Below are 27,609 nucleotides of genomic sequence, written 5' to 3'. Positions count from 1 at the left end.
TTTCTCTAGAACCAAACTTTGCATGGTGACCCCTGTTTTTTATTGTTGATTTTGGTAAGAGAATGTTTGAAAGGTTTATTGAGGAAAGTTTGAGCAAAAAGTTTAGGTCTTTCACTTTTGAGGTGCATGCTACCTTAATTTTGTAACAGACCCACACTGTTATTTCCTTGAAATGCAGCAAATGCAAAAGAATGATATGCCATGGATGAAACAGAACACATCATCGGTATACAGCTACTGTTTGATGGAGCGCATTATTACTGATGTTGACAAGGTTGCAAAATGCTGGCGATTGCGTTGTTATAATTGGATCATGATTTGACTATGCCATCTCGGCTTGATGAAGCCAGGTTACATGTAGCTTGACTGTGTGTATTTTCAAAGGCATTTGTAGTCCTTACTCTCAAAACTCATAGCTGTATGATTCCTGTTGTTCAAATGCAGCTACATTGTTCAGCGTCTTCTGTGCCAGCTCTTTGACTCGAGGCACAGGTGGCTCATGCTCTAGAATGTTCTGCAGCAGGTCACAGCCACCCTCTGTTCTCAGCAGAGAGCAGACTTCTCAGCTGAAAGGACATGATGAACACTTGATCTCTAATTGTGTACTTTAACACTGTCTTCCATCCTTGAATTGCAAATTTAAATTTCAAGCTTGTGTAAATATTTGATAATTTGTTTCTCGAGTACCAGAATTTGCTCAGTGACACCTGATTTTTATTCTTGATTTTGAAAGAGAATGGTTAAAAGTTGCCTTAAAGGGGGAGTTTACCAAGGCTGATTTTCACATATGCGCTACTTTTTGGGGTCATTTATTCCGGAAAAGCCGTTTTTGCCACTTTTAACTCGCACGATTTTTTTACAAAAACGGATAAAACTATTGGTGGAAGTTGCATTTTAGGGCGTCATCAACTCACTTGGTGCTTTCATCTTGTAATATGGCAGGGACCATCTTCTGATGGGTATGGCATTGTCATTCATGTTTACACCAGGCTCTGTGTATTTGCATAACTATTAAGTTATGCAAATACGCACAGTTTGGCGTGAACGTGAGTGGACAATACCATACCCGTTAGAAGATGACCCTTGCCATATCATAATATTGGGTTCTTATATAGCGCACATATCCACAAGTACATGTGCTCAAGGCGCTTTACAATTATTATTACCCCTGGTCACTGGACCTAATATGATACCACTCAACTCCCTGGGGAGCAAACAACAGCTCACATGTGCAGCCAATAAGCACAGCAGAGCTAAACACACACATTACAACCACTGTCCTACCAGGTACCCATCACTCCTGGGTGGGGAGAAGCAATGAGGAATAAAGTGCCTTGCTCAAGGACACAACACCATGGCCATGCCGGGGCTCGAACTCACCATCCTGTGATCGTGAGTCCACTGCTCTAGCCACTGGACCATGATGCCTCCTAAAATATCATGTAATGAAAAGCACTAAACTTGGCGCTTTTACCCCATGATTCCAAATGCAGTGAGTCGATGAAGCCTTAAAATGGAACTTCCGCCAATAGTTTAATCCATTTTTGTAAAAGAGTCGTGTAATTTGTTTTATGAACATGACTTACGGTAGACTGTTGTAAGGTTTGCCAATGCCCAAACTGCCCAAAGCTGCACTTGTGGAGTGTGATAGCAGGACACAAGACGCAAGATTGGTTCAAATGACCTTGAGTGAAGAGAAAAACAGACAAACTATATCAAGAAAGCAATCACAAAGACCATAAGCTGGAATAACAGTAACTGCACAGTGTGCAGACAACAGGTGCCAACGAACATTTATTTTATACGTAAAACAGCGGAAAAGAAACTAATGATTGAATGTTTCAAAACCTAAGGCTTCACATCTTCCCATTCACTTGTGTTTTTGTGGGAGTATCTTCAAAATGTCTTTATATCTGGAATAAGAAAGCTATGGCCCTTTCCATTCCTAGTACAGATGCAAATATTTGGCAATATGTTGTCATCCAACAGATACCTTATTGCTCACAGACGCACAAAAGAATGACAGTATTGATGTGGTGTGGGACATCTGTGCACACCTGATAAACTACACACTTCCAACTTTTAAAATTATTTTCAGCATTTTCTGCCATGAGTTTCTGGGCATACCCACAACAGCGATGTTAACATGTGGATTAACTGACTTGTCAGTAGAGTATGCAGATCTATGCAAGGTCAGCACTGCAAAGCAAATGAAGTACTGGATCTATGTCTGGACACGGATTACTTTTTCAACAATAACAGTTAAACACTGACATGAAAAATCTATGATGAAAAGACATATCAATAGAGTGGTAAGTGTTAGATGGCAAAACTGTTTTTGAAACACAGAAATGTTGGAAATATTTGTATCACTTTCATGTTTTTAAGGTCATATTCCCATATTTAATTTGGTTTTTCTTCTTTCATCAACTGCACAAGACAGAATGTGAAACAGATGTAATATTGAATTGTAGATATTTTGCACTATCAAATCGGCTAGAAATGCTGAGATCAAAAGCTGACATGGAAAGTGGTCACATCTGACACAAGGCAACTCGCTCACCTGTAGTTTATGTTCCTCTGGGCATTAAGATCCCATGAATCGATGGCTTCCACCATCTTTGTCAAGACTGCATTCCTGTCGATGGGAGACATGAGTGGATTCCAGACTTCAATGCCGTCGGAGGCGATGTGGGAGAGAACACCAGCCGCGTTGTAACTCACTTCAATGCCATCGCTGTGATTGTCCAGTAAATCGCTACAATTTGTGAAGCATTAGAAAAGCTCTTTTCATTTACTATTTCATTTGAGAGTTATGTTTTTTCACCTTCGAACCCAGACCCCCGAAGACTGGAAGATCCAGTGTTTGAGGGCGCTTTCTGCGCTCCCTTCTTAAGGAGAGCAGAAAGAGCGCCCTCGAGCGGTGGATCTTTCAGTCTACCTGACCCCTGGTAACCTATGACATCAGGTTGAGATTTAGAGTCAAACAGAATGCAAAGGTGTTCCAAAATGTGTTCACATATATGAGCTGGAGGCACCATTGTCACAGGTAGGCTGAACAAAGGGGAATTCACAAAAGGTGTATCCCCTTCTTCATGGCGGACAAAACTTCATGGGCAAGTATAGCAATGCAACATTAGAGAACAGTCTGTCACTTTGTCAAGTATTTGGCTTCAAATAAACCTAATGATACATACTCTTTAACCCTGACTTTGCGGGGATAGACAGTGATGAAGGAATTCAGCAATCTCACCTGAATACATTTGCATATTTAATGAGCTCTTCTCTGAGTTCTCTGACCTCTGACACGTTTCCAAGCAGTCCCATCATATTACGTAATAATTCTGGTTTGCCAGGGAATGTCTGGGATGGAAAAAAATACACATCAAAGAAGGTTGTTCAATTGAATGCCCATTCAGTTTTGAATATCACTTTGACTAATCTTTGAAGTGTCAAAGTTACAATATAATTGATTTAGATTTTTTCATGAGTGAAATTTTTTGTGGATATATCTTTGGCATGGAAAAGTATACAGAAAACACTATGGGCCAACATGATAACATGGGTAATTAGGTCTGTAGATAGAATTTTTTTACATTTGCTCTTTCAATTTAGAGTTTTCTTTTTCATTTATGAGACAATACTAGAATGGGGTAACTATTTCACTTACAGAATAGCAGGACAAAAACAGCTGCATTCCATTCCCTTCTAAGAACATCTGGCAATTCTCAGCAGTTTCATCTGAAATCAAGAACACGCCTAGTTGTGACATTTTCAACTTGTATCTGGCCAACACATACATCTGAAATTTATAGCAATTGACAGAAAGGTGTTTCAAACCACATCATGTACTAAGCATACAACTGACAATGGATTACACTACTGGCAGTCCTTTGATTGGAAAAACCCTAGTCCCGTTATTGGATTGGGAAAACAAAAATTCAACTCTTCCTTTGTACACCAGTGACAATGGTCAACCAAGCCCTTGTTCACTTTCGGAAGGCGATGTGACGCATATTTTGATCAGGTGAAAAAGCACCATCAAGTTCGAGATCTGGAATCTCTGATCCCAGACTTGCTGCAATATCCAATTGACCGGAACACTGACAAAATGAATGCAATACAATATAATAATAACAGATATAAAATTTAATTCTCACTCACCGGTGACATTCCACAGAGTACTCCAGGCTATTTCCATTACTTCATCACAATTTCTGTTTTCCAGTCTCTCCTTGATTAACTTCAACATTGTCTTTGGGAGGGAACATTGAAATTGGGGAAAGGTGAGCCTAGATAATTGGTGAGACATATGGGAAGATGATACGTGTAACCTCCATCTGGAGAGATGATGTGAAATCCAAACTGCACTCTCCTAGCACTGATTGCCATAGCAGGTTTATCAGTGACTAACCAAAATTTCACATAATGCTTAGCCATGCGTACATGTTCAGCTGATCAGTGTGTCCACTATCAGTTTTTATGTAATTGCTATATTATCTTTATAAATAAATGCTTTTTGGAAAAGTTTGCACACTAAGTAAATATAATAGTGCTTTATCTTTCGATAGTGTACGGTAGTATAGCCAATGAACGGGGACTTTGGAATGATGGCATATGATGAAGACGTCTTGCATAACTTGGGTTTACCAACCTTTACCACACCTATCTTGCCAACCAGCTGCTTTTGAACACCATCCACCTGGCACACTATGGCATTGCACAGGTACACTGCCACCTTCTGTATGAAGTCATCGTTCATTTCGTCGGTTGCGAGTCGCAGAAGCTGCCGGGCCACTCGCTCGTAAACGAACTCCAGCTCTTCAGGTCACTTTGAAGTTGCATAATGTCAGACAGGCATTTCGTTGCAGCGTGGGTTCGCGCGGCAGATTCTCCATGGCGTTGATCAATGCCACTATAGATTTCCTGAAACAGAAAATGTGCATTTGCTAGTACCCTTCATATCTATGGTGGGGCAATAGCTGTATCCGTATATTTGTATGCATATAGTGGAAAAAGTTCCTTAAGGTCCCCCAACCCCCAAATTTTTTCTTGGGTACTAAGGGTAACAACACTTTAAGTAGCTAACCCTGTAACTAAACCTGATCCTAATTATAAACCCCTCCAAAAGTTGTATTTGATGTGCTTCTTCCAAGGATAGTCTGAGATTAAAGTGATTTCCGGGATGGGGCCAAAAAGAACTGTTGCCGATATAGTTGTCAAAAGCATTTGTGACTTCAACACCACAGTAAACTGGTTGTCAAATAAATCAAACTTTCTCCAACATGAAAAAGACATTCTTTTTGATCCTATGATAATAAAGGAACACCTTTTGTCAATAAATGAATTCCAATTTAAGTTTGTCTCATCATATATTTTCTCAAATAGAGTGGGTCTATCAAGTAAAGGACATTTATGCGTTGTAAGCATTGAGATAATGCGCTGGTAATGGATCAATTAGTAGTTGACGTCATGAAACACTGAGAATCGCTGATAGCAAACCCTGAATATCCAATACACAAGAAACTTACATATATGCAAACCATATTAATGAAATAGATGCCACTCATATACATGCACCAACACCTTAAGTGTGCAGTGACTAATTACTGGTGTTGTCTATGGCAAAGCTCAGCCTCACGGAATTGACTATGGTGGTTCCAGGTTTTTGTTTCATGCAGCTTACCTTCTTAGACTGTGTCCCAATTTAGCATAGGCATCTCTCTTTGTCAGGTGGTAGAGTGAGGCACTGGATAGAACACAAATGACAAATTTCAAAAATGTAATTCGATAACGTGGTACTTATCATGGATAGTTGCATCTCATGAATACACCTCTCTCGCTGTAAGTCTGGTACACCAGTACTGGTATTCTAATTGATCTGTATCGCCCTGATAAGTAGTTTGGTGCTCAAGGTCACACAGGCCACTCTGGCCACAAGACTGAGTGTAGTATATTTGTCGATAAATGCATTTATATTCACATACCGTATATATGGCATGTATGTTTACATACATACACAGAGAGAGTGATACACACACACAAGACTGAGTGTGGTATATCATGTGTAGATAAATGTATTTATATTCACGTATATATGTGGCATGCATGTATACATATATACATACACAGAGAGAGATACATACACACAAGATTGAGTGCCCAAATACCAATCATGGCCGTACAGATCCACGGTTTGTGGAGGGACCGTGACAGGTCTTATCATTATGATAATAGCATTTTACACTGTTTGGGATGTGTAAGGGTATCAATGAGTATATGTAAGAGCCTATACATATCAAGCATATTTCGTATGTACATATGTATGTACTGGTATACATGTTTCTATAAATGAATGTGTGTGTATATGTGTGTGTGTGTCTGTGACTATGTCTAAGTCTTCTGTGTGTGTATATATATATATATATATATATATATATATATATATATATATATATATATATATATTTATATATATATATATATATATATATAATATATATATATATATATGCATGCATCTATACATTAATATGAATACATTTATCTACACATATACATACCGGTACATGCATATGTAATGGTATGTATTGTGTGTAAATCAATTTACGCATATACCGGTACAGATATTTGTTTGTAGGTACACACATCAGTGCATTTGGCAGTATGTATCTGTACATGCATTGTGAGATCTATGTAATGTACAGCTGTACTGGATAATGCATGTGTTTCATGTGCTACTACTATACATACATTGATACATGTACATAGGATTGAAGTTGTAAATAACTTTACACAGTTCTTCATACACTTGTACGCTGTATTTCTGTGCATTCAGAGATGGTGAAAATTCTACAAAATTCAATGAGTTTTGTACCTTCCTGAAATCTGGACGACTTGTCTTGTCACGATGTCTGTCCATTCCTGCCACAATACACTGGGAGAATAAGAAACATTACAACATTAAATGTGGACTTTGCGACATATGCCAAGTGTTACTTTCAAAATTTCTCTGAGTCTTTTCTCCTTTTTCCATCTGAACTTCACTCAATTCGCTGTGAGTTTTATTGTGGATAAATTCAGTTTGCAGTCAAGATCCATGGGCAGCTGTCTGACAAACCTATCACTCATTCTAATCACTACACTAATTTCTCAGGTGAAATTACTTTTGCATACCTGTGTACAATAAAAATGAGGGCACAAATGATATAACATTTTAAATCAACCTATTCGCATGCTGTAGTATTGGATTAACAAATAAGAATATCGCAGGGAGAGGGTAGAGTTCAACTTCTCTTCACAGTTCTGATGATGTAGAGGCAGAGTTTTGTCAAAATAAATGAAGTTAAACGATGCAAGTCATAGTGCATGACTGCGCTGATACTGGTACATTTAACATATGACATTTATGTCACAAAATGTCACTTTAACTAATTTATGAAGATACGACAAATTACTCTTATCTTCCATTGAGATAGAATAATAGAGTTTTGCTGTGTTAAAATAGACTGTTTTGTAACATTCCCCATTTCAAGGCATCCCCAACCCTCATGTACAGTGCATTCTCCAGCTACCATAGCGCGTTCACTGTTGAACTGTTTATAGGGACACATGGCACAATTGCAGAAATACCTCTTACGCCCTGTACATTAACATTTTACAGGCTATCCAGAAGGCTGTGGAAGATAGCATTCCATACTTGGGCGAAAAATAAAGTAAATCGGAAGAAAAATTGTTAACATTGCAAGAAACAGTAAAACGGCCCATTTGACACCCCAGTCACAAATGTGAGATGTATCCGGTATTATAAACAGTAATGTTATTACAAAAATACCACAAAGGATGCATAAAAAAAGGACACTGGCACAGCCTATCACCTGACCGATTCCAACTAAGTTTTGACATATATATCTTTCTTACAACATATATATTTACATTTGAAAAAATTATACCACAAATTATTTCAAAAGAATGAGTAAGACAACCTTACTGCATCACCTGTCCTTACCTTGACTGCCTGATATGGATTCCGTATTTCTGCCACCCTGGCAATGTCAAACAAGCTGTTCAGTGCTTTGACAAAGAAAGGTGTCCTGGTCACATAGGCTTCTAAAGCTGTCAGTATCTGCTGCTCATCATTCTGGCCTGATACCTACATGTTGAACAATGACAATAGTTTAGCAGACAACTCTTATCTCATTCTGGCCAAGCTAGTTCACTTGTCACCATCAGATCAAGTTGGTCAAAATAAGAATGGCATAATGTGTGTAATATCTTGCAACATTTAAATTCAGTGAAAAGAGGAGATACTGTAACAGGATTTACTGATTAAACCTGCTAGCTATGTACGGGTAACACGCCATGCCAAGTAGGTGAAAATATATAGATTTCAGCTCAATATGGCTTTCTACTCGCTTGGCCAATGGGGAAGCCACAGGAGCCAGCAGAATAAAGGGTAAATTTACTTGGTGTTTTTGTTTTATGAGAAATGTTACAGTATTGCTCTGCTGATTAGCCAGTAACAAAACGTTTGCTTAATAAATTCTGTGATAGTAGTATCTGGTGGATATTTGAAACAATACCTTTGGGCTATTTTATACTAGTACTGTGGAAGCAGAGTAGACAACAGGCATGTAGCAACCGATAAGAAGGCATGTTTCAGTCAGATGAGTGGGCAAGACTGAAGATTAGCAGATGTGTAAATTATTTTGTATCAATCATGAGAAGACTAGGGAGTTGTAAGAGTTACAGTACATACATGTACCTACTGATATCCTCTAAAAGACCCTTTTGCATGCAAAGGTGAGCCAAAACTGATCCTAATGAGACCCAAGGTTAAAAAAAGAGAATTCATCTCTCCTTAATGAAGCATGAGGTATTAAGCACACTTAAGATCACAAAACAGATTTACCTTCAACGCTGGTATGTTTTCCTGTTCACAGGCGCTGGAATCCAGCAATCCAAGGAATTCCAGGGGTTTGGTGAGCCCAGTCAGACCAGCTATTCGACTCTTCATTTTCTTGCCATCATCACTATGAATGAAAAGTTCAAAGTTTTTTTTCAGTTGTGCTGTGCACTATATTTTACAGTCAAATAACAATTCTGTATCTTGCATGTAAGCATTTTTTTTTGCAAATGCAAATTAATCCCATATGCAAAACTTGGATTAATCTCCAAGAGATTTCCCAAGTAATCAGCCAATTACAGGCATTTATTGGAAAAGAAGTGTAAGGCATTGTAAATTTGTAAACTTGACTTTTTTTGACCTTCACTTGGCTAGAAACTGAAATATTCATGAACTGAAAGTTTTGATAAATTTGTAGGTTTCATCTTTCACATGTATACATGTACTATGGAATTTTTTTACCAGTCTAGCAGACACTGTTGATGTATTACAGATGCTGTATTAACTTGGCTGACACATTACTTTTCATTAATTATTCTGTTGTTGTTTAAGACTGCAAGATGTTGCCGCCAACTTGAGTTTACCGCTGATGTGGTAAATTTAGGAACAAAGTACCAACCCTAATCTACTGGTAGTAGTAATTACAAATACACAGCTGTATCACATCATCCAATTCCTTTCTAGCTTATAAAATTAATCATGTTCATACAGGTAATAAATTCATTATATTCATCACCTTGGTATTGTAAATGAAACAAGATGACAATCATAAGCCTGCAAATATCACACAAACAAAAAGCTATGGCTTGGACAATGTTTTGAAATGTGCTAAACTTAAGTACCCATGAGGTGGTTAGTGCAAGTTCTCCCGCGAAGATTACTTCTTGAAATTTTTGTATCTGCATTTAGTGATATTTTTATACCACTTCATAGGCATCCCCTGTGAAAATCATATTTAAGGTGTAATGTACATGCCTCCAGGGACAGATATTTCAATTCTCAAACTTTTACAATTGACCCTTTCCTGCCAAGTCCATATTTCACTGCAGGGTCAAGATGGTTAAAATTAATGAAACACAACATATTCCATATGGTGTATTGTAACTAATACTGTACATTTGAAAGCTGTTTAAAACATAAATACTGTAAACTTGATTTTTTGGGACTAACGATACTATAACAGACCAAGCCAAGTGGGTGAAAATATGTCATGTTTTGGCTCAATACCGCTTTTTACTGACTTGGCTGATGGGGAAGTGATACTGTCTGGCAGGAAAACGGTTAAGTGATTGGTTTGGCTATTTAACCCTTTTCCTGCCAGACAGTAATACTGTATCACTTCCCCATCAGCTAAGTCAGTAAAAAGCGGTATTGAGCCAAAAAATGACGTATTTTCACCCACTTGGCTTGGTACATGTATGTTATAGCATCTTTTGTTTAAAAAAATCAACTTTACAGTATTATGTTTTCATCAGCCTTCAAATGTACAGTATTATGTTAAAATGCATCATATGGAATACGATGTGTTTCATTAATTTTAACCATCTTGACCTGGTGGTGAAATATGGACTTGGCAGGAAAAGGGTTAATGGGGGCTTATTTTGAAGCTCACGAAGTAAATAAACTTTTCATCTGTTCACTTTTGTGAAAAGCCAAAATTTAATTGTTCCTGCATGTATAGCATTTACACAGGATGGTGGTTATTTTGAAAGACATGATGGGTTATTTGTTTCTCTAGTGTAAATTATTGCACATTGCCTGGTATGAATTGTTGCGCAGTGACTTCTTCTTGATTTTGAAAGAGAGTTTGAGTAAGTGAAAACTTACAGTTTTATGTATGTTAAAACACATGTATTTCAAACTACACCTTTACTTGAAACTACGCGATCTACAACATCCAAGCGAATATCATAAGGAACATACTGGTAAGGCCAAAAAAAAAAGAAATGTTTCTGGTCAGGTCTTTCTTTAAAAAATGGTGCGGCAACGCGCATTTAATTTTTTTATTATTTTAATTTTTTTTCCCTCAAGGGAGGGAGGAGGGTCAGTTTTATAGTTTTATCACTATAGTCACATATATACTGTTCATGCAGTCACTGATCATGCCCCAAAGAATCTTCTCTTTCTCTTCAGCCATTTTGGTTTGGTGTCAGCCACGGCCGCCGGCCACAAACAGAATAAAAGGGTGATGTGCTGTTGTTCAAGTGACCGCGCGCGTGACCAGAAACATTTATTTTTTATTTTTTGGCCTAACATTAGGCGATTACTCTTACCTAATAGCGACATAGTTTTCTGTAAACGCGATGTCCGTTCCAGATACATCTAGTGACACAAGATTGGGCAAGTTGGCAATCAGTTGGGGCAACACATTTGCTGATGTCACCGTCTCCAGCACGTCCACGTCTTGAGAAATGTCGAGATGTCTGAAAAAAGATAATTTTACATGCTACACAGTTCAGTGTGTTTACAACAAAAAAGCAGAAACTACTCAAAGGATAATGTACAGTTATTTCCACAACACAGGTTTCACAGAGCAGAGCAATAAGGGGTCAGGTCTATTGATCACTGTACTACATCATACTTTAGGGACAGATATGACATTGCTTTTATATTGAAACTGCCTTGCACTTTTAAACTGAACACTTTACTCCTCTGGGAAGGCAACTCCATGTCCAGTGGGTTATCTGTGCATGTATACATATGCCACATTGGTATTAACATGCTGGCACCATATGGTATTGACATCTTGCTCTAAGAAAAATGAATAGAAATGACATGACGGATAGTTTTCCAACTGATGTAATAGGGAGGCAGTCATGATCCTGTCTAAACTTCCTTGTCGATGAACATTGCCTCTTTCCAGAAACTGGCAATGAATGTTGAGCAAGTGTAGCATATTCAGCATTTGATGCATGTTGATAGCTCACTAAGACTTTGCTAAAAAATTTGGTAGTGACCCTTCTTTATATGAAGCTGCTTCAGCCTCAGCCACCAATTTCGGTACAGCGGCTGTTTTAATATTTTGGATATGCACGAGGGATGCAACTGGGATGTGCAGCGTGCAGTAACAGACCCGTTGGATGGGTCCCACATGCATGGCTGCAGATGGGACAACCACCTACGTTTCATTTGGTTCTTCTCAGACAATATTGCAGTGCCTATTGGTTCATTGTCAACACATCATATCTACCGGTATAGTCACAAACTTTGTAGTTGAAGCTTAACTGCTGAAGTACACTGTGACAATTTGCTGACTGAATACATAAACATTTATTACATGCCTCGTATATCGAACGTCGCGCGCTCCATAGGATTCAATGGTAACTCGCCGATGACGTCGTGGGCCGCATAGTCATCACTGGACTGAAAGGGAACCGGAACTATTTTCAACTTGAAACTTTTCGACGTAAAAGTCTTGAAATTGCATGTTTTGCACAAGAAAATCCGTTTTTTGGAAAATTTCGCATAAAAATATTGAAAACCGCCATAACAGTAGTTCAAATATATCAATGCGCCATTCGATGATGAAATCGTTCTATTTTAACCGTTTTTCGTCTAAAATGAAAATAAAGTATTTGACTATAATTTGCCAATAAACGTAAATATGTTGGTGCAAACTGAGTAAGAGAGGCATGTAATAAAAATATTATAGCCCAAACAAGGGACTACATGTATGTACCCTCGGGGCAGGAGACCATTTGCCCTCCTTACGTCGGGCAAATGGTCACCTACCCTCGGGCACATAGTCCGATGTTTGGGCTATAATATATAGTACACACTCTGTTGACAAGGCAAATACTTGGCATTTCTCGTGGGAATGTGGGAAGACTACCAGTACCAGCTCCTTAAAGAAATGCAAATTATTTGACAACGTGAAGGGTCACTTGTTCTTGATCAAGAAGAAAGGAAGGGTCGGTGTTTTTCATGCATACACTTTTAAGAAGATCACTCCTCCATGGAAGGGCAATAAAACTACACTGACAAATGTTTGACCTTTTCACCTCCATGTCTCACAGCATGTGAAATTTCCCACAATTCTCCCTGATTTGTACACAAAGACATCATTGCACCAATTTAACCATTGTTCAGCTCCTGTCCTTGCAGGTTCAATCTCAAATTGGCAGAATACAAATATCAAGTCAGTGACTGATAAAAATTTTGCTGCAATATGCACAAAAAATCCTACGTTTGTGTGAACTTCAATGTTGTGCTTTTCAAAATGAAGTTATCAGCAAAGGAGGTAGCCACAAAATATAACTCACTGAATATGTAGATTGCTGTAGCAAATGAATATCTACTTCTTAGACAACAAGATGCAACTTTATTTCCCTATTCATTTCAAGTCTTTTCAAAGTTTTGCAAAACTGCATCATCTTCAAGCAGAAATGATTACATTTTGTGATATTGAAAATATGGCATTCAGAAAGATACTCGAACCAACAATTTGTTTTGTCAGTTTTTTAAAAACTCTCACCATGGTATTCTGTGTACAGAAGTCTAGAGATTTATCACACTGCGGTGCTTGATCTCTGTGTGGATCAGTCAATCAAATCATGGGGTATTTCACTTGCTGTGCATGTGTGTTTAATTTTTCAGTGTCTAGTGTTGTAGACAGACTGTACATGCATACTTACCGAAGCGCTTTCATTTGACAGATATATAGAAAGCTATCAAGGCTTAATTTACAGTCAAACAGAATTAGAGACCTCAGTGTGTCTTTAACAGAATCTAAGAAAGTCAAATCTCCGTTCTTGACTTCTTGGGATACATCAAGTGATGTCAGATTGACAAGCGGTAGTATGAGCTGTTTCAACAGTGCCGGCGGAGAATTTGTGTTCCCGATGTCCAACGCCCGCAGCTTTGTCATTAGGAAGTACTCCGGCATGACCCCCATCATCAACTGGTTGCATCCATGAATGTTCAGAGAAAGCAGCGATCCACTGAGTTTTTGTAAATGTTGCCAGGCGGATGGACCGAGCTGACAGTCAGAGATGTCAAGCTCCACAAGGTCATGTCCACATATGTGTTGAAGTCCATGCTGGATGCCATGGCAGCCGTTTAAGTTCAGACGCGATAGTCTAGTCATCGACGTGTCCGAAAACAAAGACAGGAAATCGCCGGTTATCTTACGCTGAGCCGCACACCGATTGACAAGTTTGTCACATACCTCCACGGGGATGTAAATGCCCTGCCGTATGCTCACTGATGCATCTTGAGTATACACAAAAAAGACACAATATTTTGCAGACAGAAGTCGCAGGCGATTTCAAAGAGGGAGTCAGGTTCACTGACTTCATCAGCTGCCCAGCCATCTCCATTCTGTATGACAGTGAATACCCTGTCCTCGGCCTCCACAAAAGCCTTACATGAAAAATGCTGTTAAAGGAATAAGAAAAAAGACAGTTTGAAAAATAATATTAGAATCGAAATGATTTTCATTTATGCAAATTTTGTGATTTCATTCTCTGTCTTTCTGCTTCTTTGAATTGTCTCCATATAAGAAAGCAACTGCAGCCAAACACACATTTATTCTTTCTCCCCACTTTAGGCTGGAAGCACACAGACTGGACAAATTTTCACCATACTTTTATAGCTACACAATGCAATTGCAAAATTTTGTTTTGGAGGCAGGTGAAAATAATATCCCGTTCGGCTTTTCATAAGCATGCTCAATATCTCCATGATGCATAATTATGCCTTGCCATAATTTTTAGCGTATCTTTTTTGTCCCTAGGGGATATGATTACATGTAAATTTTGTAAGGAATTTGTGAGGAAAGTGTATCTGCCTATGTCCGAGAGACTCCTCCAAGATCTGTATAGCTGCAGTTCCGTAACCTGCAACTTCCCTAAGCTATTTTTGCCATTTTGGTTGGTGGAGAAGGGTGGGCCTACCTTTCTCCACCATCTAAAAATCGCCGGAGAAAGTTGAGGGCTACGGAACGCAGCAGGGATTTGTGGTGCCAGTGTGGATGTCACACACCGGGATGTCAGATTACTGCCAAACGGGTAATTTTACCTCTGATCTTCCGTTGATGAAATACGGGCAGGTGTTCACACTATAGGGAAAAAGTGCGTGACTAGAGCGAGAAACTGACGCTTTCTTCGCAATCGTGACGGTTTCTAGACGTTTCGGCACCAAGTCGTTTCGGCCCAAGACGTTTCGGCCTCCCAATTTCAGGCCCCAAGTCGTTTCGGCACCGCGACCCAAGACGTTTCGGCACCGCTGAAGGCTAAGCTTACCTGTGGGAACTTGTGCTGGAGCGTAATGTTGCAAATCAAAGCACTAAAAAGTATAGTGTCAACTAACATTCACGTAGGCCTGGCCTACATGTATGCTTTAATCTTTGTGAGAACATGGGAAGAGAAAAAACTTCATATTATTTTCAAATCTGTGACTCAAGTTTATCGATTATCAATAGCCGCCGACACGGCAAAAGTTTGAAAGCGGTGACGAGAAGCAGCACGGCAAAAGTCACACAAAACACACGTAAAAGTAGTGGTCAGAACGCAAAGGTCATGCTTACGAATATGACGGATCAGTCAATTACTAAATAGTTTGAAAACAATCGAAACACGGATGCCGAAACGTCTTGGGTTGCGGTGCCGAAGTGACTTGGGGCCGGAAATTGAGATGCCGAAACGACTTGGGCCGAAACGACTTGGTGCCGAAACGACCAGTTACCTCGGTGAGAATCTGTTCTTATTCTCACCGCTGTCGGTGAGAAAATTTTAATCTCCACTGGAGATTGGTGAGAAATGCACTCCTTGGCGAGAATCAAGTGTGAGAAACAAATTCTCACTGGTGAGAATGGAAATTCTCACTAAGTACAGCGAGAATTGAAATTCACTGGCGAGAATCATCAAGACTCCGAATGCGAGTCTTGATGATTCTCGCCAGTGAATTTCAATTCTCGCTGTACTTAGTGAGAATTTCCATTCTCACCGGTGAGAATTTGTCCCCACACTTTATTCTCGCCAAGGAGTACAATTCTCACCAATCTCCAGTGGAGATTAAAATTTTCTCACCGACAGCGGTGAGAATAAGAACAGATTCTCACTGATTGCGAGAAAGCGTCAGTTTCTCGCTCTAGTCACGCACTTTTTTCCTATAGTGTCAGTTATTTGATTTAGTGTTTTTGTTGTGAGGACTGCACCACATTCGATTCGAAAGCCAAAAATATACTTCCCTACTCTGAAACTGTGACACTTTCTTTCAGATTCTCAGGATAATACAATGCAACATGACTACCAAGAATTACTTTTCTACATATAGGATATCGTGACGTTCTTTTCTACCAGTCCATGCACTGTTTCGTTTCTCAGTGCGATAAATCTGTAGACTAATGGCACTGGGCCTGGGCTGAGTGAGACCCCGTGAGGAGCAGCGAACAACTGCGACTTCTGTGTTATGTCGTCATTGTGACAACGTGAAATTGGTAACATGCTGTTAAAAACAGGAACTTAATAGAATATGGGTCTAGGCAAGTCCAACAACTTACCCAATTTACAAAACTGCACTGGCAACTGTAACATATGACGTATTTCTGGCGAGGACCTTGATTATTTGTGACAATGTACAGTGGCCTCTTCTGAAAGTTCAGCCTGTTTGTCCTCTTTCAAGGAAAGAAAAAAGTAACGTTAACCGAATCTAAAGTTGTCGTAATATTTCATTTAAAATTCATACATTTAGATATAAAAATGATTAAATGGTTTTTTTTTATGTTAAATTCTCAAAATCTTAAAAACTGAAAAAAACATTGTTGAAAAGTGTAAGCTGCAAGCGCGAACGAGGGAGAAGTGTTCAAGATGGCGACTTACAGGGCAAGGTAAATGTTTTGATCCGAAAATGTACACATTTTATTAAATTTGATCCTTTGCCTTTCTTGATGTTACCTTTTTCTTTTTCGTTATAGGTTGGCGGAATTCGAATCCATGTTACAACGTCCTCAATTGACAGGAAAAGGCTGAATTTAATGTGTTCATGTGGCAAGTATCTAGCGTCATACACCGCAAATCATGACGACTCGCAGTCTCGTGAAGTTTTCTATGAGTTTAGTATCTTTCGGAAAGTTGTTACCTATGCTGCTCAGGGAAATGTTTGATGAAATTGCGGGGAAAAGGAGACTAATATTATATACCTTTTGTAATCAACAATATGCTAGAGGGCAAGACAATTTTTTAGTCGCAGGTTACATACACTGGCGAGGCGATGTCACAGCTCATGTTGCTGTGATTGACTCGCGGGAACCGCCCACATCGTCACAACACTCCTATGAAATATCTATGGAAGTTATATACCCTTCTGCTGTCACCCGACAATTTTGTACAATCGCTGTTGGCCGATAGACTCGTAAGAAAATATAAGTCCAAGATGAAGAGTTAGAGAAAAGTTTAGCGTCTTCGGTCTGATAGTGTTCTGGAATCAAGAGGAAACCCGCCGCCAGAACAAGTTTGACGTTTGACGGGAATGTTTGTTATGATGCTGAATTTTCAGGAATTTGTTTTCCGAAAATCTTCATAACGATTTGAATACAGAACGGATTACTGCGGCCACGTTGCAGTCAATCTTCCCTTTAAAAATCATCGCCATGTGCGGGGGCTAAAAATAAAGTGTAACATAATATATCAGCATACCAGACATAACGTTATTGTTGCAGTATAAGATGAACACTGAGTGCATCACATCATGATAAATATGATGATGAATATGTCGAATATCACACATAAATGTCTTTATTTGTTTAGGTATTCCTGATAAACCTGGAATGAGGGCCCTTTGTTGGAAAGTAAGTATATTTAGTAATGTGACCTCTAATTATAAAAACAAACAACAGCGTTATTTCAGAATACATACTTCTTAGCAATAAAGCTGTTCATCTATAGTGACTTGGAAGGAAGCATCTCAAGTTCAATAGCTGTAAATATTGATCATGATAGGAAAGGCTCAGCATTTAGTTACAGTTATATTTCCTTGAAGAAACATATACCGGTACTCTGGCAGTTAATCAACCTTGACATTGGTTGAAGCCTTTTTTGATTTATATTATATTTTCTTATCATTCAACACTGTATTTTCTCTCAGTCTATCACATTTTTAAGTAATCTGATTTCTTTATGTATGGTAAATACCAAACAACATAACATTTAACTCTTTATGATTACATATTTGAAATTGCAAAAAGGGGGTTTTGCTCTTAGATCGGTAAAACTGAAACTGAAACACAAAAAACCTGGCACAGTAGGATAAGCACACAAGACTAAATCTTATGTTCAAAGGAGACCGCAGCAAATATAAAAGCATGGTCTTTCTGTTATTTACAAGTTTCAGAAATTAGAAAGCTAAAATTGCAGAGTTTAGTGTTTTGTCGTTGTTTTATTTCAAAGATGGTTAAGGTTCACATAAACAGTATGGCATGTGTTGTGAAATATCTCTGTCATGGATAACTACTTGTCTTATATATTTCTCATTGGTCAGACCAGTGCGATATGCAGAAACTTTCATTCCACTCATCCCACTTATCAGCAAAATTGATTCAAAGAAAATCAGGGACCTCCAAGGGGGGATCGGCCACCCCTGTTTTTTGAATAATATATTCATACTTTTAGAACCATACAAAAGAGTATATTTTCACAACAAAAGAATATGCAAATTATGCATCGATTTGTATATTGGCCACATCTCTATTTTTCCAAGCTGTGGAGAACACTGACAATCAAATATTTTCTGGTATTCTTTAAAAAAAAAATACAAATGAGCAATCTGCTCTCCAGTACTCTTGTAAACTTCAAAACATCAGTGTGGGGTGCCTTTATGTTTCAGTTTTACACATTTTATAGTGTACATGATCCAACAGTATATGAGCCTATTATTTTGAGAAGATTTTCCATGCAATGGAGAAGCCACCAGGATAGCTATTTACTACTTTAGACTTGTTTTTTGTCTCTTGTCTTGTGTCTTTGTATTGTGTCAGCAAAATGGAAAAGCTTAATAAAAAACTTAAAAAAAAAATTACTACTTTAAAGCTCCATAAGCTGTATCTTTTGGCTATTTTTCAGAACTTTTGTTTTGTGGTTTCCCTACACTTTCTGCATTGAATCCCTAAACTGTAATTTAATGCCAAGTATTTAGCATATCAACACAACCTATATGAGTATAATCTACATTGTTATTGTTAAAAATTGTATTCAAGTCCGGACTAGAATTCATTTGTAAACAATAAACAATGATCACTACACGCATACAAGCTGTGTTGACAAAAAGAATACTCGAAATTTCAGCATTACAAACGGATTAGGGTCAGACACGGTAGTTGATATACAGAAGCAGAATACTGAAAAACTTGCCACAAGTTACAGCTTATGTCCCTTTAATCTGTATTTCGTTAGACTTTGATCTGAGTCTATTGTGACTTCTTTCAGTAGGCTGAAATAAGGATATATAAGGACCATAAACCAGAGTCATAAATAAAGTAGACAAGATGGTTTTACAACTGTATGCATTCAGTCAGTACCGCTAATATTTATGGTATATTGATGTTGCTTTACATTACAGATTTTGTTAAATTACTTACCAATAAACAGGTCTCTATGGGAAGAAACATTAGCTAAGAAAAGGTGAGTTTGTCATTTTTCATGGAATCACATTATTTATTCATGCAGTGCTCTTCCTATCATTTTGGGTTCGAATTCCCAACTTGAAAATGGTAGTGCTGAGTTGCCCTTTGTAGCACAGTGTGCACTGAACAGTGCAATGAGGTGATGGTTCCTGGTCAATTCTTTGCGGTGAGAGATCACTACTTATGATCTGACATGTGATCTTTTCATTTACATTATCTTGCCCTACAACTTTAGTGGGTCAACGTCAAAAAGGAAAATCGCAAGGTTGTACAAGACAATGGCCATGAAAGGATCGCATGTTAGGCAGATGACCAGAACAAGCAGCAACTATTCTGATGGAATATCATTCAACTAAAGCATGAATATTTCTGTAATAATACATCGTGAACAATAGAATAAGGTCAAAATCTTTTGCAACATGTCAAGTGTCATGGGAAAGCAGGGCTGGGCTTTTGAACTTGTGTGAATGTCATTAATTTTCAGTGCCCATGCTGTGCCATTCATTGTCAATTTTGTTGGCTTTAAATAAACATTTCAGTGCTGACTTCTTCACCATTTGTTGTTGGCTTTTTTTAGAGTATGCCGCATCTCCTTGCAAAAGCCATGACTTAATGAATTCTGCACAACTCCTAAAATGATGCACTTTGAAAGTCAGTGCAAATCTTCACTTGCGACCACTCTCATCATGTAATCATGTAATCATGTAATCCAAGAACAGACTAAAAACTGGATGTAAATGGTCGTTTGGTAGAAATCTCGTATCCTCTACCATATTGGACAGAGTATACCTAAAGAAAGTGTCTCTTAGGTAGACTGCGTTAAGCATTTATTTTGCTTATTAGAAAGCTTTTGGTACTGTATTCATTGGCAGCCAAAATATAATAGCAGGCAAGTGAACACTGAAATTGGAATGATACAAACCTTTATTTGTCGAGAAACCTTGTTATGTATTCATGTATTGTCTCAATTTATCGAACACCATTTCTGCATGTTTGTGGTGATGAGATATGGGTCAGTTTCAGGCACATTGTACGACCAGATGATTGTTTTGTGTCATTGACCATTTTCCTACATGGCCATTATTTTCTGTACTTTTCACCTCGGTACAGGGCTCTTTACAATCAGTTTATTCAGGAACTCATTATTCATACCTGGTGCCAAGAGGAGACACGAGGGCAATAGTGTTGAAGATCATGTGAGTCTTCTTTTTTAGTCACTTCACACACAATCATCTAACATTCAGCTTACCTTGCAAGGCTGCCTGACATCCTGACACCCTAGGGTAAACAAATTGACTGAATCTTGTAAAAAGTTTACCTAAACAAATATGCCAATGCATTCGTCCACCATAGTACCCTTCACGTCAAGATTTTGAGGTCAATTGGAACATGCATGCATAATGAGATGATCGTTTTGTTGTTGAAATGTTGGCAATGATGATGATGACAAAAACAACATAATAAAGATGATGATAGTGATGATAGCAGTGAATGACGATGATGATGATGATGATGATGATGATGATGATGATGATGATGATGACAGTCATGATGATGATGAGGATGATGATGATGTCGATAGTACAGTCATGACAGTGATGATGATGACAATCATGATGATGATAATGACATTGATTATGACGATGACAATGATGATGATGATGATGATGATGATGATGATGATAGATAGATAGATAATGTTAGTCACTATCATTATTGCTGTTGTTGATATCTTGTAGTTGAGATATACAAGTTGTGATTCAAGTGTATCTGATAATATCACCATATTCCAACTATATGCTTGCTGGTTAGTATCATCATGTGAAAAAAAATCCTGGAAACCTCCTAAAAGTATATGTACTGACATTTTCCTTCTTTTCAAACTTTAATTATCTGAATTTTGCTCTCTTTCTATTGAATCATATACCAACTGTACAGTCCTAATCCAAATTTTGTCATCAGTTGTTGCATCAGAATTCCCATTTATCATCAGAATTCCCTTTTTCATCTTTTTAAGTTCAAGTGTGTTCTTTTTATCCACTTTTCAGCCCCTAAACCCCAATCCAAATAGTGAATGGTCACAGTATTTCAAAGATAATGAAGTTCTTTTACAAATTGACAAAGACACAAGGTACGAATTCTTTTCACCTTCTTGATCAAGTTACCCGAGGTGTTTGTCATTTCTGTGTGAAGTTGTCAAGGATGAATATCTTTGAGATGTGAAGTAATTCCATGTTTTATTCTGGGAAAAGCAAAAAAATTTACACCACTTCCAACATGAAAATAGTTAGGTAGTAGTCTTTTGTAACAAAGTCTAGCTTGTGATGATCTTACGTTGATTTCCAATGTTCATCATCCAGCTGTACAAACAACAACATGAATATGGAGATTATTTGATCTTCTCTTGTTACTTTTCTGCAATGAAGAACAGGTGAATTCATAGTCATGTTCAGTCTAAGGCAGTGAGATTACCCCCCCCCCCCCCCCCTCAAATCACAGTCCCTCATGTAAGTGGACTGTTGTTTCAGATCTGATGTAAACATACTGAAATCAAATTTCATATGGCCTAATCTGAAACCAACAACAAAGCAGTTTGTTCTTTTTTCATCTAACATATATGGTGTTACTCAGAAATGATGACAAAAACCTTTCAGTTCTGAAAGCTCAAAAAATATACAGATTTCACTCATGCAGTAATATGTCTGTCAAATTTACAATTTCTTTGTAAATTGTGATGTGTCTTCCCGCATTGCAGGAGACTGCTACCAGAGATAGCATTATTTCAGAGAGCCACAGCATACCCCTGCCTGCCAATCATCAATGCAGAGTCTTGCGTGGAAACCCTCAGGAAAAGAAAAGAGTTGAATACACAGTGTTGAATTCAGGAGATGTTGGCAAAAACTGGCTCGGCATCACAAATGTAAGTCCCAATGCCCTTTATAATGGAGGACTCAATTATAATTACTAAACAACATGCTCCTTTCAGGATTAAAAGTACACTGTACGTCGTCGCATGCAGACACGGAACCCATGCCGGCATCTGCTATTAGTCCACCTATACGGCACACACAGTGCAGTGTAGGCCTACAGACTTGTGCCCATGTGCCTACTACTATGGTAAATTATATCACTTTTGTCAATAAGACAGATCGAAAGCTGATGTGGTATAATGTAAAGGGAAACAAAACAACTATGAGATCATCATACCTTACCGGTAGTTATGGAGTGAGAAGCTTTAAAAGATACTGCTAAGCATTTAAAGTATCATTGCTAAACTGTATGTTCAGTGCAATCTGTTTGAAGGTAGTAATAACTTGTCTTAAACAATTGAAAAAGTTTGAGGCAAGGGCATCTTGTGCATGAATCATGTAATTATATTTATTTATGCAACATGTCATGATGATTAATGTCTTTATGAATATTGTTTACCTATGAAACTGTTATGATAATAAATTATTACCAATGTTGCATATCGATTTCTGAAAATGTTCATTGAATTGTGCACCATATAAAAGAGTGAGGCAGCCTCACAGCAGTTTATTTTCCCTGTTCTCTGAAACTAGGTTGCTAAAAAACGATCCAAATTATCAGATGAGTATGCCACCTTACCGGAGGGACAGGAAGCGCATTGGGAGGTGGTTGAACGAATCCTCTTCCTCTATGCCAAACTGAATCCAGGACAGGGCTACGTCCAGGGGATGAATGAAATCATCGGCCCATCTATTATATCTTTGCATCGGATTCCGATCAGTCAGTGCAAGGTAAGCTACCACTGTCCTAAATGTTTCATTGTGTTGTGTTTCCACGAAATGGAAATTGCAAATGCAATTGAAACTTTTGGTACAGAGATGTGCTTCTAACATTTTTACTGTAGGTGCTAGCTCTAGATATGCCAATGGAATTGAATAGCATTTTCTTTTGCATCAATCTTTGGTTTCAGGTACAGTTAATCCTGTGCATTGAATTACTGATGAGTGTCATTCTTCATATCTTTGCCAAAATGTGGTATATCAAAAGTTACTGGCAAGCTGTGGCTGTGGTGTACACTGTAACTGTAGACCTTATGTGTTGTATAGCACCACCATTGCTTGGAGTGTGTGGAGCTCAGTTTCAAGACACCATGGCATTTGTGGTACAACAACAAACATGCCTTGTGACACTGTGTATGTCTGTCTGTCAGTGAATCAATCTTCAGTTTATGAGCAAAACAGTTCTGATAATGCTCACTGCCTCCAGTATTCTTTACACCCTTTCAACATCAGGATACCAGCCTTTTTGCCCCTGAAGAGCTACAAAGTGATCTAAAATACACTATCATAAACCCTGTCATACATGTATTACACTCCTTTCTGTAAATTTCAGAGTTCGCTGAAGCGGATGCCTTCTTCTGCTTCACCAATCTGATGTCCGAAATCCGCGACAGCTTCATCAAATCGCTGGATGACACAGCCATGGGCATCAACGCCACCATGACCAACTTGATGATGACATTGAAAGTGAAGGACATGAGGCTGTGGGCCAGGCTGAATGAACAGGACCTCAAACCTCAGTTCTTTGGATTCAGGTGGCTCACCTTGTTGCTGTCACAGGAATTCCCACTGCCCGGTAGGTTTCACTTTAACGTCCACTACCTTGAAGACAGTCTGCATAAAATAAGTTTGTATTTTTTCTGACCAGAAATAAGTCACTGTGTACCATACTTACATGTTTTTCTGTGCTTTGATCAATTCATTCTTTCGCAGGACAGAGGTATCAAATTCTCAAAACTGTACAAAAGTTCTGAACTTTCTCAAGGCTGACTCATTTGTCGCCATCAGCTTTCAGAGCTGTCCATTATGAATACACAGCATTGAAGTGTAATTGCTGCCGGTGTAAATTATATCACTCCACATGTAAATACGAAAATTACAGAATTATGTATGTTTGATGTAAAAGCAGGGCTTCTTAGATATTTTGAACCAACCTATTTACTGTTTTCAGGAAAGAGAATGAAATATATGACATCTTGAATAGAAAGATAATAGTAAAAATAGTTGCAAGAGATGATAAATGTCTGAGTTAAAGGGACAGTATCTGTAACTTTTGAAGATTTTTTTCACCATTTTAGTTTTTAATGTCAACCATAGTTTCTTCTTCTATTCCCCAAAGCTTGTTGAGATACACAGTATTCAGCTTGTCAACTCAGCCTGTACTCAGCCAACTGCAACATTATTTTTGATAAGTGAATTCTTGTCCAGTCAAGAATAACAGTGCATTGTACAAATATAAAAAAGCTGTTTTGACAAGCTAAATAGAAAGTTGTTCACCTTAAAAACCAAGGAGATATAAAAAATCCTAAAAACCATTACAGATACTTGCCCTTAAAATCAGAGATGACCTTACCTACACACCATCATTTTCAGAAAGACAATCTGATTGGACAGTTCTGGCCAATTTTTAGTAAAGCAAAGTCTTAGTATGAAATAGTTTATTTGTTTCACAATTGTTTGCATCAGATAAGTTATGACATTGTGTCTGATAGAGAACCTGTCTATTATATTTCACAAAAATGCTGTTTATGTTCAGCTTTTCCTGTAAAGTAAACTTTCACTATCTTATTTCAGTGGTAACATCTCGTTAAAGTGCGTGGTGAATTACTGAATTTCTAACACAGAGCAAAGCATTTTGAATGTATACCAGTACATGTATATTTTGATTTATCCATGTGTATACTTTTGTGAGTGTTTATTTATGTTTTTAAATTGCTGTGGTTTTGTTTCCCGTTTTATCTGAATGTGTGTATGTGTGACTTTGTTGTCATTTTAAGCTTTGACTCATCCCTTATAGATTTTACTGTCTAGCAATATTGCTGTGTAAAATAAGTTTTCTTGACATGTGTACAGGATGTCTTGTGTGTAATTTTATGACATGAAATGATAGCAGATGATGATTTGAGCCTTTTAATATCATTTTAAGGTAGTGCATGCCTCAAAGTCTAAGATTTACAATTTTGCTCAAACTTTTAACCCTTTCACCCCAGTTCCCTGTATACAGGTCCAACTTTACCATAGAAAACAATGGATTTGGGACAAACCATGGTAGTGAAAGGGTAAACCTTTACATCATTTCCTTTCATCATCAAGGATAAAAATCAGGGGACACAGTGCAAAGTGTGGTGCTAGAGAAACAATTTCCCAATAGTTTCTAACATTTGAAATTCAAAATGGCCACCATCCCTGCGTTAACTCAATGTGGAAAATCAAATTTTCTACTTTCACCAAAAATGTGGGTGAAAACTTCAGTAATTCCGCCAGCTTCAAAATGAGCCCCCACAAGATGTAGACCAGAAAAGTATTGTAACAGTTTAGGAGTCTGAATATCAAACCCCGAGGTGCATTCTACCTTAATTTACAGCATTATCATGTGTTTTCTCACCCTTTGTCTTGTTTCAGATGTGATACGGTTGTGGGATGCACTGTTTTTCTGATGAAAGACGATTTGAATTCTTAATTTATGTCTGTTGTGCAATGTTAGTGTAAGTATCAAAAATAATTCTTAAATCTGTGTTTTCAATTCTGAAGTTTGAGATCTATTTTGGGGATAAGAATGATAACATCATGTAAAAGTAACAAATATTATTTAATGGTTCATGTGGTCACATCATAAAAACCTGTATTTGTTTCTTGCCATTACAGATTAGTACGCGATGATTTACTGAACAATGATTTTCCTTCAAATATGAAACTTTTGCAGGTATGTATTTTGTCCCCATGCAGTCCCTGTACCGTAATTCATCCCAGTATTGTAAAATATTTCCACTTGCAGGTGGTAAATTTAGTTTTGACTGACACCTTATTAAAGGTTGGTATTATTCTCATTCAGATGAAAATGCTTCAGTAATCAGTCAGTGATACAGATCCAATGAGAATGTCTTTGACAATTTTGTACAGTGTAAGACTGCATATCTTCAGAGTTTTGCTGCTGAGAAGGTTTGACAGAGGTGTGATCCACGTTTGCCATTTTTTGCCATCTGACTTTATTCAGTAGCAGTGCAGCATTGTGACTGAATGAAAGGCCCTGAGCTTAGTGCCTTGGGAACTCAAATTTTCTCCCTTTGGCACTTGACCACCTTGAGAATCCACCATATACAGCACTCACGTTCAGTAAACACTGTGCACGGTCCCTGTGGAGGGCCGCGTACTGTGCAACCAGGTAGGAAAGTACAGCAACAATAGGCATGAGGGACTGTCAACAGTCTACCCACAGACAGTGGAGTGGTCTATGGTCTAATAGGTATTATATGGCATGCAAATAACAAGCTTCTACAAATCAAAATAGTTAGCTCACTCTTCTATCTCACACATGAACAAGTCAGTTTGCTTTGTCTGCGGAATAATGTAGATAGCATCATATAAAAAAACAATTTTATACAAAGAGTAATACTTTACAAATATTTCAAGTTTAGAACAGCACAGGTCTATATTTTGAGTCACATTGACAAATTGGAACTGTTTTAAACGTTGATATGTATAATGCAGAATACATCCATGTACAAATTACAGAGTTTGTTTTGTATTTCTTACGTCCACAGAACTACCCAAGCATAGATGTCAATGTACTCATAGGAAAGGCAGCCGACCTGAGGAGATAGTGCTGCCATGGGGTTCCAAGTGAGAAGTACCATGCACTCCTTTACGCTAATTGAGATTATCTACAACAGTACGCAACATTTTACTGTCGCACTCAAAAATGTTTTTTCTTCTTCGTAAAAAGTGATTTTATTATCTTTGATTTTAGATGATTTGCTTTGAATTCTGATCTCGATACCTTGATTTTTGAGTAGTTTTGTTTATTTCAATGAAATTCAGAGACCTCAAACGCAGTTGTATCTCTGTTTCAGAGTGATTAGCATTATGATGATTTCATTTTTTTTTTCAAAAACAAGTGTTGTATCAAGTCAACACTTTGACAATGAAATTCTTTTTAGCATAGAGAGAGCAAGCATGATCCAATGAGTCTTTCAACACATCTGAATTATTTTTGAATATGTTTCCAGTAATGTACATATGCAGAATATTGGACATAACTTTACATTTCTTAGCAACAA

General features: G+C 37.9%; 2 protein-coding genes across 2 annotated transcripts; one reads left to right on the top strand and one right to left on the bottom strand.

Annotated features, from left to right (window-relative positions):
* Window positions 1-1,254: 1,254 nt before the first annotated feature.
* LOC139114209 (protein zer-1 homolog) lies at window positions 1,255-16,510 on the bottom strand. The gene is given in 15 exon segments (XM_070675786.1): window positions 1,255-1,684; window positions 2,564-2,758; window positions 3,254-3,363; window positions 3,671-3,741; window positions 4,165-4,255; window positions 4,655-4,828; window positions 4,830-4,926; window positions 5,687-5,749; window positions 6,878-6,937; window positions 8,009-8,018; window positions 8,020-8,152; window positions 8,912-9,032; window positions 11,179-11,328; window positions 13,540-14,281; window positions 16,407-16,510. Coding segments are annotated over 14 exon segments (1,842 nt in total). The 5' UTR covers window positions 13,992-14,281; window positions 16,407-16,510; the 3' UTR covers window positions 1,255-1,569.
* Window positions 16,511-16,711: 201 nt separating this feature from the next.
* Window positions 16,712-27,340, top strand: LOC139114208 (TBC1 domain family member 13-like). Its single transcript, XM_070675784.1, is given in 16 exon segments — window positions 16,712-16,733; window positions 16,821-16,893; window positions 17,653-17,693; window positions 19,460-19,521; window positions 20,634-20,670; window positions 20,672-20,719; window positions 21,572-21,654; window positions 22,279-22,375; window positions 22,378-22,443; window positions 23,087-23,240; window positions 23,243-23,284; window positions 23,886-24,128; window positions 25,955-25,980; window positions 25,982-26,037; window positions 26,198-26,255; window positions 27,094-27,340. Coding segments are annotated over 15 exon segments (1,086 nt in total). The 5' UTR covers window positions 16,712-16,733; window positions 16,821-16,880; the 3' UTR covers window positions 27,154-27,340.
* Window positions 27,341-27,609: the final 269 nt, after the last annotated feature.

This window comes from Ptychodera flava, chromosome 16, assembly GCF_041260155.1.
Source record: "Ptychodera flava strain L36383 chromosome 16, AS_Pfla_20210202, whole genome shotgun sequence".
In the NCBI taxonomy this organism is placed as follows: Eukaryota; Metazoa; Hemichordata; class Enteropneusta; family Ptychoderidae; genus Ptychodera; species Ptychodera flava.
This window is presented reverse-complemented; position numbering and strand designations above follow the sequence as displayed.